At 44.2% G+C, this 14,730-nt stretch overlaps 2 protein-coding genes across 2 annotated transcripts in view; one reads left to right on the top strand and one right to left on the bottom strand.

Annotated features, from left to right (window-relative positions):
• Positions 1-14,730, top strand: part of LOC106708970 (transcriptional activator cubitus interruptus) — an 89,187-nt gene that overhangs the window by 30,487 nt on the left and 43,970 nt on the right. Inside the window, exon 3 of the mRNA XM_045683629.1 lies at positions 13,676-14,014. Coding sequence (XP_045539585.1) covers positions 13,854-14,014 — 161 coding nt within the window. The 5' untranslated portion in view covers positions 13,676-13,853. The remainder of the gene's footprint in view (positions 1-13,675; positions 14,015-14,730) is intronic.
• On the bottom strand, positions 7,099-9,191 carry LOC106718052. The gene is made up of 2 exons (XM_045683798.1): positions 7,220-9,191; positions 7,099-7,145 (listed from the first exon to the last, which is right to left on the bottom strand). Exons 1-2 carry the CDS (start codon positions 9,189-9,191, stop codon positions 7,099-7,101), a joined length of 2,019 nt encoding a protein of 672 aa, XP_045539754.1.

Below are 14,730 nucleotides of genomic sequence, written 5' to 3'. Positions count from 1 at the left end.
TTGCCTCATTATATTTTTGTATTCGCGCGACGATTTCTATTCGTTGTTTATGATAGGTGTCGAGGAATGTTTGTTTAAGTACTTCGAAAGTTTTTGCATACGTAGAGAATAATAATAGAAAAGTAAAAAAAAAATGGCGCTGCCGCTATATAGTCGTAAATTACTTTTAAACTGATTGATAATCTACAGTCTATACGATATTCATTCAATGTGCCGTGGGTTTTCACTGCTGACACATCTATACAAAAATATTACTTCTTGGATAATTTGACTTGTTTGAGTTTTCCGGCAGTGGAAATATTTGGTGACATTAAAAAATACAGGCGAACCTAGATATAGGTATCTTCTCTTTAACCCGAGGTCCTCCTTTACTCCGTTGGAACTACACATGACTCTCGCTTGTACGAGGTTTTTTACTTATCCAGGTTCGAAATTCTAGTTATAAATAGAAAATCTTGATATTTTCCTATTTCCATGTTAACTTGCAACCTGTGTTAAATTCCAACTAAAAAAAACTTTTTTTTTTCCATAAATTATTTTCTAAATATGTATGAATAAATTTTCGTTATTTCATACCTATTTCATAAAGTAGCTCCATTATAAAAATTGATTAATCTTTGATTATAAAATAAATATCATCCTAACTCAATAACGTTGATGAAAAACATATAGAGATAGAATATAAATAGTTTTATTTCTGGAACTATCTTATAAATACGTCATCGATGATACATTTATGTGGATCAATAAAAATCAATAGGACTTAGTTTGGCCATGTTCCATCTTTATATTACTCGGAGGTTAATAGTTTATCTAGTGATGCAATAGAATAAATTAAATAAATGATTTAGTATCAATAGAAATTATTAAAACTTGAATAACACATTTAGTATTTTTATTAATATTTTAATGAGTTATTTAATACTTATGTATACTGTTCGTAAGAAACGGGATTCTTACCACGATTAGGCTGTTTGAGATCCCGATATTTCGGCACAGTTGCATGCGCCATGTTCACGGGTTGACTGGTGTTGTGCGGTAGTGTAAAAATGTTAAAGATAGCAGATGTAAGAATCCCGTTTCTTACGAACAGTATATTAGTAAAAACCACGAAAGTTTGAAGTTATAATACTTATGTATTCATTAATTGTTCATTAAATGACAAATCTTACTAATATTATAGATGCGAATGCTTAGATGGATGGATGGATGGATGGATGTTTGTTTGAAGGTATCTCCGGAACGGCTGAAAGGATCTTGATGAAATTTGGCACAGATGTAGAACATAGTCTGAAAGAATACATAAGCTACTTATTAAGTTATTTTTTAAATTCCGCGCGGACGGAGTCGCGGGCGACAGCTAGTATAATATGAATTTAATTTCTGAAAATCAGAAGAAGTTTCTTTTAATTATAGTACATAACTTTATAGCAAAATATAGCACTGAATTCAGTGTTGAAATGCTGATTTTGTAGAGACAAATGAAATCCTATAAATACCGCCAGTGCGTTTTAAAAATGATAAATCTATAAAATAAACTACTTAAGTATAAAAATACATTATACCGGTAATAAATAAATTTCACCTTTAAATTTTATTATCTGATTTTATATTCGTAGCTGCGAGTTTTATATTTAACTTCCTTCAACCGTGTCAGGAATACACTAAACGAATAGACACTGAATCTATCATGTATTCGAGCGTATCCAATCAATCCAAATTAGATCTTATAGCCATCAGAATAAGATTGATGATATCTTATTAAATGGTAGAGGTAACTTTGTTTAGTCAGAGGCGTCAAATCATTAGGTAGTCGACGCCGAAAACTAATAAAAAGTAGAAAACATAAAATGTTACCGTGAACGAAAACGTATTTGAGGTACGCGTCTGCAATAACGTATTGTTTTTGAATTAGTTTGCGTCTACCAAACTGTTTTATGTACTAGATAAGCTTTAGCAAGACATGAAATACACATTACGTATTAACGGTGATTACGATTGACTGAATTCCAAACACAATAACAATCCTTACTGATATTTTAAATGCGAAAGTAACTCTGTCTACTTGTTAGTCTGTCGCGCTTTCACGCCATAACTACAGAACCGATTTAAATGAAATTTGGTACACAGATAGTCAAGAGCCTGAAAAGGGACATAGGTTTCTTAATGCGAAAAAAAGGGTTGTAAGTGGTTGAAAATGTATGGAAAGTTGAATGGAAGTAAAGTCATTTTGTACAGCTAGAAACTTGAAATATGTCAAATATGTTTGGCTTAATTGGCTGTTAATTTGACAAAAATAAATATAACGTTCGAATTTTGTAAAAAATTAACCTCAAGGGTGTGAAATAACAATAAGTTTATGTTTTGTAAGTTTAAGTAAAACAATTAGCCTAAATTATTAAAATTCTACCGAAGGCATTATTTATTGCGGACAAAGTCGCGGGTGCAATTAGTAAAAAAAAAACTTATGTTACTTTGGGTTTGTGTAAGTTTCTAACATATAGTAATGACAGATTTTTCAATTAGAATACGAAAAATTAAAAATAGGTTTGTCAAAAGAACGCAAAATAATAATTTGTTCAGACAAAACAGTTGTTAACGCCCGTGATCTGTAATGAATGGGGACTAAAAGTCTCTATTACCATCATGTACTGTAGAATTTTTATTTTTATTTTTTATATTATTACTTTTATTCGAGATCTAAATTCTAAAAGCTTAATTCAGAATGACTGAATTCAGCTACTTAATTCCATAGTCACGTGTTGTCTAGACGCATTTCATTTAAAATTCGGACACTGACTTGCCATTTAATAAGGTGATAATAAGCGGAACAATTGATATTCAACATACTAATAAATATATAATAGAAACGTCTGTCCGGAACACCATACAATCGAATAGATCTATTAGGTTAACAAATCGTACGTACATTGTGCTTAAGTTTGTGCGCCAGAGAAAGATAAAAATATAAAATAAAAATTTTCTTCGCATTGAAAAAATTATCAGATCTTTAAATGTTGATGCTCAATTCTATAATTTAAAAATATCAATACTATTACGATAAAGCTCATTTTCATAAAATTCGAAAGAAGAAAGGATTTTTGGACCACGATTGGGCTATTTTTGAGCACACGATATTTGTCACCAATTATATATTTGACTGGCTAGTTTGTTCTCTCCTATATATATTCAAGTGCTTTTTTTTATTTAGCGTGTTTTATTTCCTTTCGTGCTATACAAATCAAAGTAACTTAAAGCATATCTCTTCTTACATCACCAGCCTTACCTGCCGGACGCGCACGTATAATACGCTTTTGGCTCCACACCGCTCAAAGGGCCTTATTCGTGGGGCAAGTTGGCGTTAGAGCTCATTGTAATTTATGGATGTCCACGCGCACCGCCCTGCGAATGCTAAGTCCCGATGAAAGGATTAACCGCCTGCCTTACTGCTCAGATAGACTAAGTTATCTGAATTTATTCAGTCGTTTGTGTGTCAGGTTTATGATGAGACCTTGTACTGCGTCTTTTTATCAGGTGTTTAGGGTCGTGCAAGTGTTGATTGTATCATTGTAAAGATGGTTGAGAAAAAAACTTTGTGATAGTCTTTGTGTTCTAGACTATGTTTTACAACCCTTTTTTTTTTTTTTTTTTTTTTTTATAGTGGGGAAATGCGTTACGCATACCACCGCGCCCTAGAGGGGAAAGGCGCGGTGGTTATGTCGGACTCTCTCCCTAGACGGAAGCCTACCGACTAAAACCCCACTGTTTCCCTCAGCTCACCGAGCACCAGGGCGCGGGCACACTGCGCGTATTCATCGCACGCCCCGATGGTGACTGGCCACAACGCCTCCTCAACATGTTTGCGTCCTCTCGTTGCACGGGAAACCTGTGCGTCCTCACTACTTTGTCTGAGTGACGGACTTCCCCCTAGTCCGCCACTCTAGTTCGGTTAAGGAGGGATAAGTCGGGCGAAAGCCCTTCTTCTCCCCCCTCTGCGGCGGCTTCGGATGGGGTCCTGGCTGGACGCCTCCCTCAGCCTCTCCGCTTCCTCTTTCTGCGAAATGACTACCTCGCAAAAGGTTTGGACGGCCCTCCAGGCTCTGTCCGACACCGTCATCCTCTGTACTACAGCCGGCAGGGAAAGATCTGGGCCCACTACCGCCACGAGATCCTGCCTTTGCAGCGCCCAGGCAGGGCATTCCGCCAGCGTGTGCTCTGCCGTGTCCGCAGGACAATCGGCACAGTGATGGCATTGCGCGGACGGCTCCCTCCCAATCCGGCACAGATAGCTGCCGAAGCAACCATGCCCCGTCAGCACCTGCGCCAGACGGAAGGTTACCGCACCGTGCTCCCTCCTCAACCAAGCCACCAGAACTGGGCCGATTGCCCCGACCGTTCTGGCGCCAGCCCGCGGCTCGCGGAGGCGGCATTGCCAGCTGGCCACTGCCGCTTCGCGTCTGCTCTGGCGAAACCTTTCGACCTCGGCTCTAGGGGGCAGAGAACCGTCAATACGGGTTCGATTTTCACGCCAAGCGTGAACCGCCGCCAACACTTCTGCCTCCAGCACCCACGGCAGAGAACCGGCCAGGGCGCAGGCCGCCTCATAAGATATGGTGCGGTACCCTCTCACCACCCTTATCGCCATCGTCCTCTGCGGTCGATGTAGGATGTCGACCGTTCGCCTGTTTAGGGCGCCGCTCCAGACTGGTGCGCCGTATAGCGCCATTGAGCTAACGACACCCATAAACAGGCGACGGCTCGCCGCCTTGGGGCCACCGACGTTGGGCAGCAAGCTGCCGAGTGCAGCGGCTGTCCGGAGGAGTTTGGGACCCAGCTGACGGAAGTGGCCCTCAAAGGTCCACCGACCGTCCAGCAAGAGGCCCAAATACCTCATGTGAGGTTCGATTTTAATATCGACGCCGCCGACCGTAATGTGCAACCCTGGAGGAGGTCTCCTCCGAGGACCGTGAAAGAAGAGGGCCTCTGATTTCTGGAGGGCGACCTCCAGACCTAGGGCCCGAATCCTCCCCACGACCTGGGCCACTCCCGCCGTCGCGAGGATCGCGCACTCCCGGTGTGTGGCGCCACGCGCCGTCACTAACGTGTCGTCGGCGTAGCAAGTCACGTCAACACCACGTATGAGAGAGCCTCGCAGGACCCAATCATAACCCACGTTCCAAAGAAGGGGGCCAAGGACTGAGCCCTGCGGAACCCCACAAGTAACCTCGTGACTACACCACCCGTTACGACCCCTATACGACACCGTTCTCTCAGATAAATAGTCGGCCACGATGCGGATCAGGTATTCCGGTACTCGATGATAGCGGAGGGCCTCGACAATGCAACTCCAGGGCAAGGTGTTAAATGCGTTCGCGATGTCCAAGGACACCGCGAGAACGACATTGCCCTGGGCAACTGCTTGTTCCGCTATCATTTTAACCCTCGCGATCGCGTGGACCGTGGACCTGCCTGGTCTGAAACCAAATTGTTTGTCGTCCAGGTCCGGGCCGACTGTCGTCATGTGATGGACGAGGCGGTTAGCGATTATCCGCTCCAGCACCTTCGCCGCTTCGTCTAATAAAACAATGGGCCGGTATGCCGCAGGAGAGTCCATTGGTCGACCCTCTTTTTTAATTAGGACCAAGGCACCATTTTTCCACGTGTTTGGGAATCGCCCTTGAGCGAGACAGTCGCTAAAGAGTTCGACGATCCTCTCTTCAAAAATATCCGCCGCCAGTACCCAGGCACGACCCGGTATGCCATCAGGCCCCGGGGCCGTCCTTTTGGCGCGCAGCCTTTGGATCGCCGCCCCGAACTCAGCAGGGGAAACAGGAGTTATGACCTCTCCCGTTTCGGGGCTTTCGTCCCTCGGAACCCTGTATGGCGGCGAGTGTGCCTCTTTGCGGGGAAAAAGGGAGGTCACAACTTCCCGCACGAGTTGGGGCGGCAGGCTCTGCGTCAATGGTGCCGCTTGCGCCCGGAGTTTACCGCGTACCATGAGATAGGGGCGGCCCCACGGATTCAGGTTTATGGAATCAATTAACTCTTCGCGCGCCCTATCTTTCGCATCTCGAATAGCCCGGCTTAGGTCATGTCTGGCAGCTTTGTACGCGTTAAGAAGGCTAGTCTCAACGACTTCGTCCCTTCGCCTCTTCCGACGTTGCCGCTGGTATTGGCGTCTGGCAGCTACACACACTGTGCGCAGTGCTGCTATTTCTGGAGACCACCAATACACATGCCTCTTTTGCGGTATTGGGCCTTGCCGAGGCATCGACGCGTCGCAGACACGGGACATCGACTCACGGAGCGCGGCAACCCTCCCGTCAATATCAAGCGAGCTGTCCGCAGGCGACCAAGTTTCCACATGGGCAGCTTCGACAAGAATATCCTGATTGAGTCGCTTCACCACCCACCGAGGGGTGTCCCTGTGAAGCGACTGGGGCCCCTGGTGTACTGGGACCGTGGACGTCTCCGACAAGACGAAACGGATGTAGCGGTGGTCGGATAGGGTTTCCGCATCTTCCACCACTTCCCAACCGCACACCCGTCTCGCAGTAGCAGGGCAGGCAAACGACAAGTCGACAACGGACGTGCCCTGCGGCCGGACACAAGTGGGTGTCGACCCCCGATTCAGGATACAGAGTCCCGTGGTCAGGGCCCACTCCTCCAACACCGCACCCCGAGCATTCGTGACGGTGCCACCCCAGGCCGAGTTTCTGGCATTGAAATCCCCCATCACCAGCACGGAATGGGGGAGATCTCTGCGCAGGAGAGTTCCAATCTGGTCTAGGAGACTCTCGAACTCGGCGAGGGTTTTGCTCGGAGCGCAGTAGACGCCGATGACCAAAGTACCCCCGACTGTGGCACCCACGTAACCGCGGCCCTTTTGAACCCCGTCGAGAGACAGGGGTCTCGAGGACCGGGGCACAGTGAGCGCAACGACTCCTTCCTCGTCACCCACCCAGTCAGCCCTGCTGGGGATAAAATAGGGCTCAGCAACCACGGCAAGTTGCGTGGACCACTCGGCCATGCTCTGTACAAGCAGGTCCTGGGCCCTGGCGCAATGGTTAAGATTAACCTGTAGGACCTTGAGAGCCATTATTGTTGCCGGCTTCCTCCGTCTCCATGGCAACCTCTGCTGACGCCTGTTGTGCTGGTTGTGGCTGGCTAACATTTGTTCTTCGGGAGATCTTGGGGGCTGGTGCGGAGCAACCCTTACCACCCAGTCTATGGTCCGCCGGTCTCTTGGCCGCAGCACAGATGGTGCAATGCGGGTTTGCCGTGCACTCTTTAAATTTGTGGCCGTCCACCCCGCATCGGAAGCATTGGTTGCTTCTGTCGACGTCCGCACTGCACTGCGCTCTTACGTGCCCCTTCTGGAGGCAGCGATAACAGCGCAGTGGTCGAGGCTCGAGCAACTTCACGCTAGCCGCCACCCAAGACAGGGTTAGACGACCCGCTGCGACAACCCTCTTCGCCGTTGCAACCGGACATTCAATCCAGGCGTGTCCCACCCCGAATCTGTCTTGGACTACACCGGTGCACCGGAGGCTTTCCTTCGTGCAGCTCCCCGCTTCGGCTACAGCAACTAGTATTTCCTCGACGGTGGCTGAATCGTCCAGGCCCGACACTTTGATCTCGATGGTCTTGGCCGGTCTGGAGACGCGGACCAGACTTCCATCGAAGACCTGGGTCAGCCTCTCCGCTAGCGCGTCAGCCTGCGGGCCGTTTTCCGAGCCCATAACTTCGAATCTCCGCGCACCAGTGGCGCACACCCGGAACCGTACGCCGGTCGTGATGCCAATATCCTGCAGCCTTATCTTGCTTTTGGCCTCCGCGATGACAGAATCATACGTGAGACCTTTTGCAGTACCCTCCGGCGTTATGGTCACTACAACCGCGGCGGTTTTCGGTTCGCTGACCGTTGGCGTTCGTGGCGCTCTCTGCCTCTGGGTGTTGGTAAAGACCCGAGTTCGGTCCGCCTTTTTCCTTCCTCTAAGCCCTTTTTTTACAACCTCGCTCCACGGCAGTTCTTTAGGCTGCTGCTGTATCGCAGGCTCTGCCGCCAACGGTTGGGGCTGGGGCTGAGGCTCCGTCGTCTTAGCCTTAGCCTTAGCCTTAGATGGCCTATTCGGGGCTTTCCCTGCGGCTTTGCCCGAGGCACTGCCCGAGGCTTGCCCGCTCGTTCCTGGACTTGGGCCTTCCGGTGCGCGCTGGTCCACAGGCTTGGGTCTGTTGTCCGCCGCAAGCGGGGGGCGGATGCGCTTCTCCGGCAAAAGCCGGTCCTCCAGCGCCTCGAACCTAGCGTTCACCATCGTGCCCACTTGGCACAGGATGGTGCGCACAAGGTCCTCATTTTCATTCCTCTGCGGTTCCGGCCTCGCAATAGGTGCAGTGAGTCGTTCCTTCATTTCCGTGACCTCCTTTCGGAGCTGCGCCACCTCGGCCTGCAGGCGAGCATTGGCCGCCTGTAGGCCCTTGGTCTCCTCGGAAACGCTCCTGCTATGTAGAACTTTGGCTGTTTTGGAGATTTCTTCGGCTGCGTCCTTCAGGGCCTTAATGTAGCCTCCTTTTAGATTTTTAGATGTGGAGGCCACTTTCTTGATAACCTCTACGTTATCTTTAATAATTTGGCTCAGGGAGCCGGCCGCCTGAAAATCCTCGCCTTCCTCATCAGAGAGCATCCTCGAAAGCATACGAGCTCGGGCTCTTGTCCGCGTCGCGATAGATGCTGCAGGCGCTTCTGCCTCAGCCCGACTTTGTTTCCCCTCTAGTTGCTCGGCATCGATGATCAGGTGTTTGGCTTTCGCCAGACCTGCATATGTGCGGGTGCTGGGCGGTCGACCCCTCCTCTTCCTGACCACGGGACTACCCTGGCGACTGCTTTCCGACATCGAAGCCGAGTGATCACTCGGCATCAGCTCCGCGTCCAGGTCCATGCCCATTTCCCTCCCTCGTCCATCGTGGGCTTCCAGCCCACTACCAGTCGTCGTATCCATATCGCGTGCATCTTTATCCATGTTACTCGCCGAAGTCGTCGTGTACTCACAGCAGGTTTTGGCCCCCCCAGAGTACGAGGGCCGGCCAGAGGTCGTTCTGACAGGATTTGCCAAGACGACCTCTGGGAGGGATTCTCCACCGGATGAACCAGTGGTACCCTCCTGGGGTACTGAACTATTTAAACTTGCCATTCATACTAGTCCAGTGTTCTCGGACACCGGAAACCGCCTTTTCAATACAGGGTGAGGTCCCCTAGCCCTGACGCGCAACCTTAGAGGCTGCCATCCTCCGACCTTGGTCCGCTGCATTTTATCGTGTTGCCTCACGCTGCCGACATCTGCCCTGACCTTTGCCCAGCAGGAGACCGAAAACGGTCGACCATGCCGCGCCCTCGACGTTTTAGCCCGACAGGGTGGCCGAATTGACCGACCCTGCCGCGCCGCTGCCTTGAAGGCACGCCAACCCACGACCCAAAGGGTCAGCTGGTGTCTTCCGTGGGCCCGTCCGGTATGAGAGGCCCTACCCGGCATGGCCCCACAGGTGACACCCCAACACCAGCACGACGGCACCAAAGTGCGCGCTGTGCCCAGCACCGTCCAAAATGGACGTGCTTGGGCCCCGACCTAAGCTCTACGCTAACCGTAGGACTCGGTGAGGCCCCTTAGTATCCGCGGGCCTTCCCGGTATGGGAAGCCCTACCCGGTATAGCCCCGCGGACACCGTCCCCCCCCCTAGCCAGTTGTTAGCCTCCCTAAAGTCGTTCGGGAGTTTCCAGGGTGCACCACGAGGAGGTCACTGGCCGTCGCACCCCTGTTTTACAACCCTGCCAAATTTTATTAAGATCCGTTCAGCCGTTCTGGAAATACCTTAAAACAAACATCCATCTATCCATCTGTTTGTGTAGATAACTTTGTGCAAATAATTCATTTTACCAACGCTTTGAATTCAATTGCGCCTTATAATGATGATAGAATTCTAAAAGAATAATAAAAGAAACATAGATAACAGTAATCACACTCTCAGCAACCACTAAACCTGCAATGAAGTTGTCACTCGATAGTAAAATTCCTCGATGAATATGCCAATGGAGATATTACGAGATTGTGAATTTATTTTACATCCTAACTAGAGACAACACACACTTTTGATTATTAAGATTAATTAATACTTTTATCCATTCGTCCTTGTATTTTTGATGTATCACAATTCCACATTTCACTTCAGCACGTGTCAGCATAACTTGCGCCGCCAACTGTACACATATTTGTCACCGCCTTAAAAGCGGTGTAATAAGACAATTTGTGTTCAGTGCATAGCCTCAGCGAGTAGAGGCCATATCTAATGAGGAGTTCATGAGTGTCACCATTGTCTCTAGTGACTTATAGGTAATGTGTCAGGAATTACTCCGTGATGAGGCGATTTAATGATCGGATCAAGACAAAGTTTTGGCACCAGTACCTCTCCATCTACTTAATTGGCACACTGATTTGTTATTGAATATCAATTTAGATCTACTTTGATGTATTTGTTTGTAAGATATTGCGATGTGGCCTTGATTAATGAGTAAAGACTAATGCGTAGAAGGTCGCGAAAAACAGGAAAGATATTTTTTTAAAATTATTACATTATAATTATACCGGAACTAAAATCGTCGTACATCCGAAAATAAGTTTAATCATAAGTTAATGTTTATAACTGGCTTGCATACCTGTAGGCGAATATTAAAAAGAAATCTTTATTTTAAATAGAGTTGTAAAATTCTTGGAACTTCATTTAAGAATACTTGTTCGTCCAGAAGAAACAATTGAATAAAGCGTTGCCGAAAACCAAAGCCAAAAGTTAAACGACCCTCGTAAATACGGTATCGATATTAATAAAAAGTTGACGGAGAAATCTAGAATAACCTCAATACGAGCAACACCAAAAGTCGAGATCTGGCCCCTTCTGAGAACACGTAGACACAATTCGACGACTAAAAAACAATTAATTCGTAATTAAGGGCCGTATTAAGAGATGGTATGGGAGCGCTGCATTGTCGCGCTCATTTAGACTTAAGGATGCGAAGTGACAATCCTATCGACATTATACTTTATGATTACATATTTCATTGTTTTCGAATTTACAATAACAATGATTTCAATTTTTATGCTTTAAAAATATCTAAATGTAATTGTAATAACCGTAGTTTCTCAAATATTCTCAACGAGGGTCTTATTCGAGCCTCGATTCAAAGTAAGGTGTCGTCTTGAAGTGTTTGTCTATGTGGGGCTTTGGACAACCAATTTGTAAGTCTCCGTCAGTCGTGACCTACAAAACAACAAAACACGACACTAATCGAATTCATTCAATACTTCACAATTCGATTTTTGAATGGCCGATAAAGTGCGACATTCGAAACGCGCTGCAATTTTGCATACGTAAACATCGTAAATCTCGTTCATTGAAATCGATATATCGATGGTATCGATATCGATATTTACGATCGATTCATTACGGCACTACGCGCCGTGCCTTATCGAGGGGACAACGCTCGAGTCACGTCCGAAACAATCACATCTTCATTAATTATATGAGGAATGTTTCTGTACTTGTTTCACTATAAGTCAAACTTTTATTGAATAATATTCGATGTATGTAAGTGTTAAGTACTTATTATTTAAATAATTATATTAAAGTCTTGTTGGAATAATTGAAAAATTTTGAATAGACGCTAATATTTAATCTAATACAATAAACAATATTTAGTAGCAATAATCTTTGTACATACAATTTTCATAAGCTTGTTTCACGCTTTTATGTTTTATCTGTAAGAATGTTTTTTTTTTTAGTTTATATACATATTTAAGGAATAAGTTTTAGGAGGTCTTTCTTGACTTAGAATGATCTAAATTGCTGAGAGATTCTTAATTTAATTAAAAAAATATATAGTCTTTACCGCTTTTACTATGACCAAGCACCAATCCATGTAAAAAACACGAGAAAATTGTGTCGGTCTTATTAAGCAGTCGTAAAAGTAAAAAGCGGTGTATACCTCGACCATCTTTGTGGAACAATGGCCTTTTTTTAATAAGCCAATCAAGGAAAATTAAATTTTCTCCCAGTGCATTTATGCTCGTCGTCTTGACCGTCCTGTTTATTTTCAGCTTGCTTTTTAATCATTTTTCGTTTTAATTAAGTATATTTATTTAATACTAGCGGTTGTCCGTGACTTCGTCAGCTGGGAATTTTAAAAAAGAAAAGCCTAAGGTACTCCCACACACGTCAGCTACCTTCCAAATTTCCGTGAAAATCGCTTCAGCTGTTTCTAAAATTATCCGAAGCGATCGCGTATTTGCGAATAGACAGACAGGCCAGAATTTAAAAAAATTGTTTCTTCGTTATAAATTTTACATATAAACTGTACACAGTATGGATAGAAGTGAAACTAGTAAGTTGTTTTATTTCAAAACGAAGCTGTTTTGCATGCGATGGAACTGTTATTGTTTAATGCGGTTTTTTGTGCCATTCGTCTTCAGCTCATATCTACCCCAAACTTGGAGTCTATCCAAGGGTGGGCCACAGTCAATCAGTTTTTTGTGGCATAGACGTTAATTATTTCTCTTATCTAGAGTCCAATAGACGATATCTGTACTAATTTAGATATAAATACCATACAATCTGTAAAGTTAATGTTATGTAACATATTCGTTTAGAAATTTTAATTACACGAAATATTTGAGTATTAGTTAATTAACTTAAACAATTTTTCCGTCCCGCCGCCAAACGGGCCACACCTCGGTTCTCAGTAAGTGATAATGAGGGCTCGATGTGAGCAAGGTCCGTTTCGTGTCAATTTGTCGCTCAGGTTTTTGCACAAAACCACCGGTCAAAATTCAACGGTAATTAAACGCTGTGCCTGGGCACTTGTAATTTTATTTGTTAATGAAAATTTTACAAGAAATCTGCACCTAAGTACAGTCTTAAGGTAACATAAATAGGGACCAAATTCGCAGGAATTGAATGCATAAGACATTTTTTTTGAGTATGCATATATGGAGTTAGTTATTTGAGTTCATTGCACGTATTCTTACGTAAAGATTATATGTATAGTACATTTGATAATGAAGACATTTGATATCTTGTTGCGTTTATAATTATTGACTATGTTTATGTACACTTTTCGATACAGGTTTCTGATATATTTACGAAGTCAAGTCAGATTCTGTCTGTAATCATTAGGTTAAAATTCTGTTAAATAGTGTGTATTGAGTTGGACTTCATAAAGTAGTATTCAGAATTGAGATTAAATGATAATCAAAATTATATTGGTCAAATTCTTGATAGAAATAAACTAAAGATTTGTAACTTAAAATCTATAACTAAAAATGCTACAGTAACCAATTTGTTAGTAAAAAAAGAAGATTCAATTAAATTTTGTTTGCAGTTGTAATATGCTCTAATTGAAATAACAAACGCTTCGTCAACTTAGTTAATAAGTTTCAACTAACTCGTAAAAATGAAGACGTAATGACGGCCAATTGGCCCAACGACGCCGGCGCACGCAAACTTAACACGAACGCATTAAATTTTTTAATTTGCTTTGAATATAAAAAAACATTAATTCAGTAATTTGAAAGCGGCTGCCGAATTAAATGCTAAATGTATATAATTAATTTTAATCATGTCTTTGTTACAGGTGCAAAAAAAGAAAATGATACGCTCGTTTGAAGATTTGCCGAAAATTAAACGCAAACGTTTATTATGACGCATTGTGTAAAGTAAAACTATGGAGATGATAAAAGAACTGACTTGATAGAACATAGTGTTCCTAACTTTGTGAGTGACGTACTGAATGATGTGGAACTGATTTGTGAATGATGCCTGATCGCGAGTCGGTAGGTCCGGGGACAACAGGTAGCGGTGGCTTCTTGCCACTTCAGTTCCCGTCGGCTTTCGCGGCGTTCCACGCGACCACGCCTCCCAGCGCACAGGCATCCGCCATGCACCACGCCACGCATTATCATCACCATGCCCAGTGAGTATTATCAATATCATTTTCTTATTGTTTAAGTGTTTTGTGTGTGTGTTTTCCTTGAGCAGACCATCACAGAGATAAGGTTTCTTACTCTTAAAACTAAATAAAGAAAACTGTGACTTCTCTGGAAAACTGTTTGATTACGAATTAGAGGTACAGAATTAAACTAATGTTTTTAAAACCACCTCGCTTCAAGATCTCCAATAGGAACTGAATGTATGCCTTAATATGTCATTTAACTTAAGGAAAGACGAATGGACTAGAAAAAACAAATGAAAACCGAGCTGACAATTACACTACTTTATAATACTGCAATGTAATGAAACATTTTAATGCAATCTTTAAATTCTTATTTTACAGATGGGTTAAAGGAATACATAAGCATAAAACGACTAAAGTTATCGCTACCCTCTGTACACTGTACCATTTTATAGTTGAATGCTTTTTAAATGCCAATTATGTTTTCGCGATATACTTTTGGTTTTAATGACTCATTATTGCCCTGTCTTATCGTAAATAGCTCGGATCATAATCAAATAAGTTTAGTAGCTTTACGTCCGATGAATTCATCTACATATGAAATTTAATTATAAATTTTCTCGCATGGCAAGTGTCCTTTAGTATTACGATCGTACCATGTTCTCCACTCGCTCCGTAACGCCAACTCCATTTATCGGACCGGACTATAAAATAGAGTGGTTCATTAAACATTCGGC

This window comes from Papilio machaon, chromosome 23, assembly GCF_912999745.1.
Source record: "Papilio machaon chromosome 23, ilPapMach1.1, whole genome shotgun sequence".
Classification (NCBI taxonomy): domain Eukaryota; kingdom Metazoa; phylum Arthropoda; class Insecta; order Lepidoptera; family Papilionidae; genus Papilio; species Papilio machaon.
Note: the sequence above shows the minus strand (reverse complement) of the source record. Positions and strands in the feature narration are given on the sequence as shown.

Excerpts from the sequence above, each read along its gene's own strand:
- LOC106718052 (XM_045683798.1), bottom strand. The coding sequence starts at position 9,191 with ATGGCAAGTTTAAATAGTTCAGTACCCCAGGAGGGTACCACTGGTTCA. Across the intron at positions 7,146-7,219 it reads GGCGGACCATAGACTGGGTG|GCGTCAGCAGAGGTTGCCAT; the intron begins GTAAGGGTTGCT and ends CCAGCACAACAG.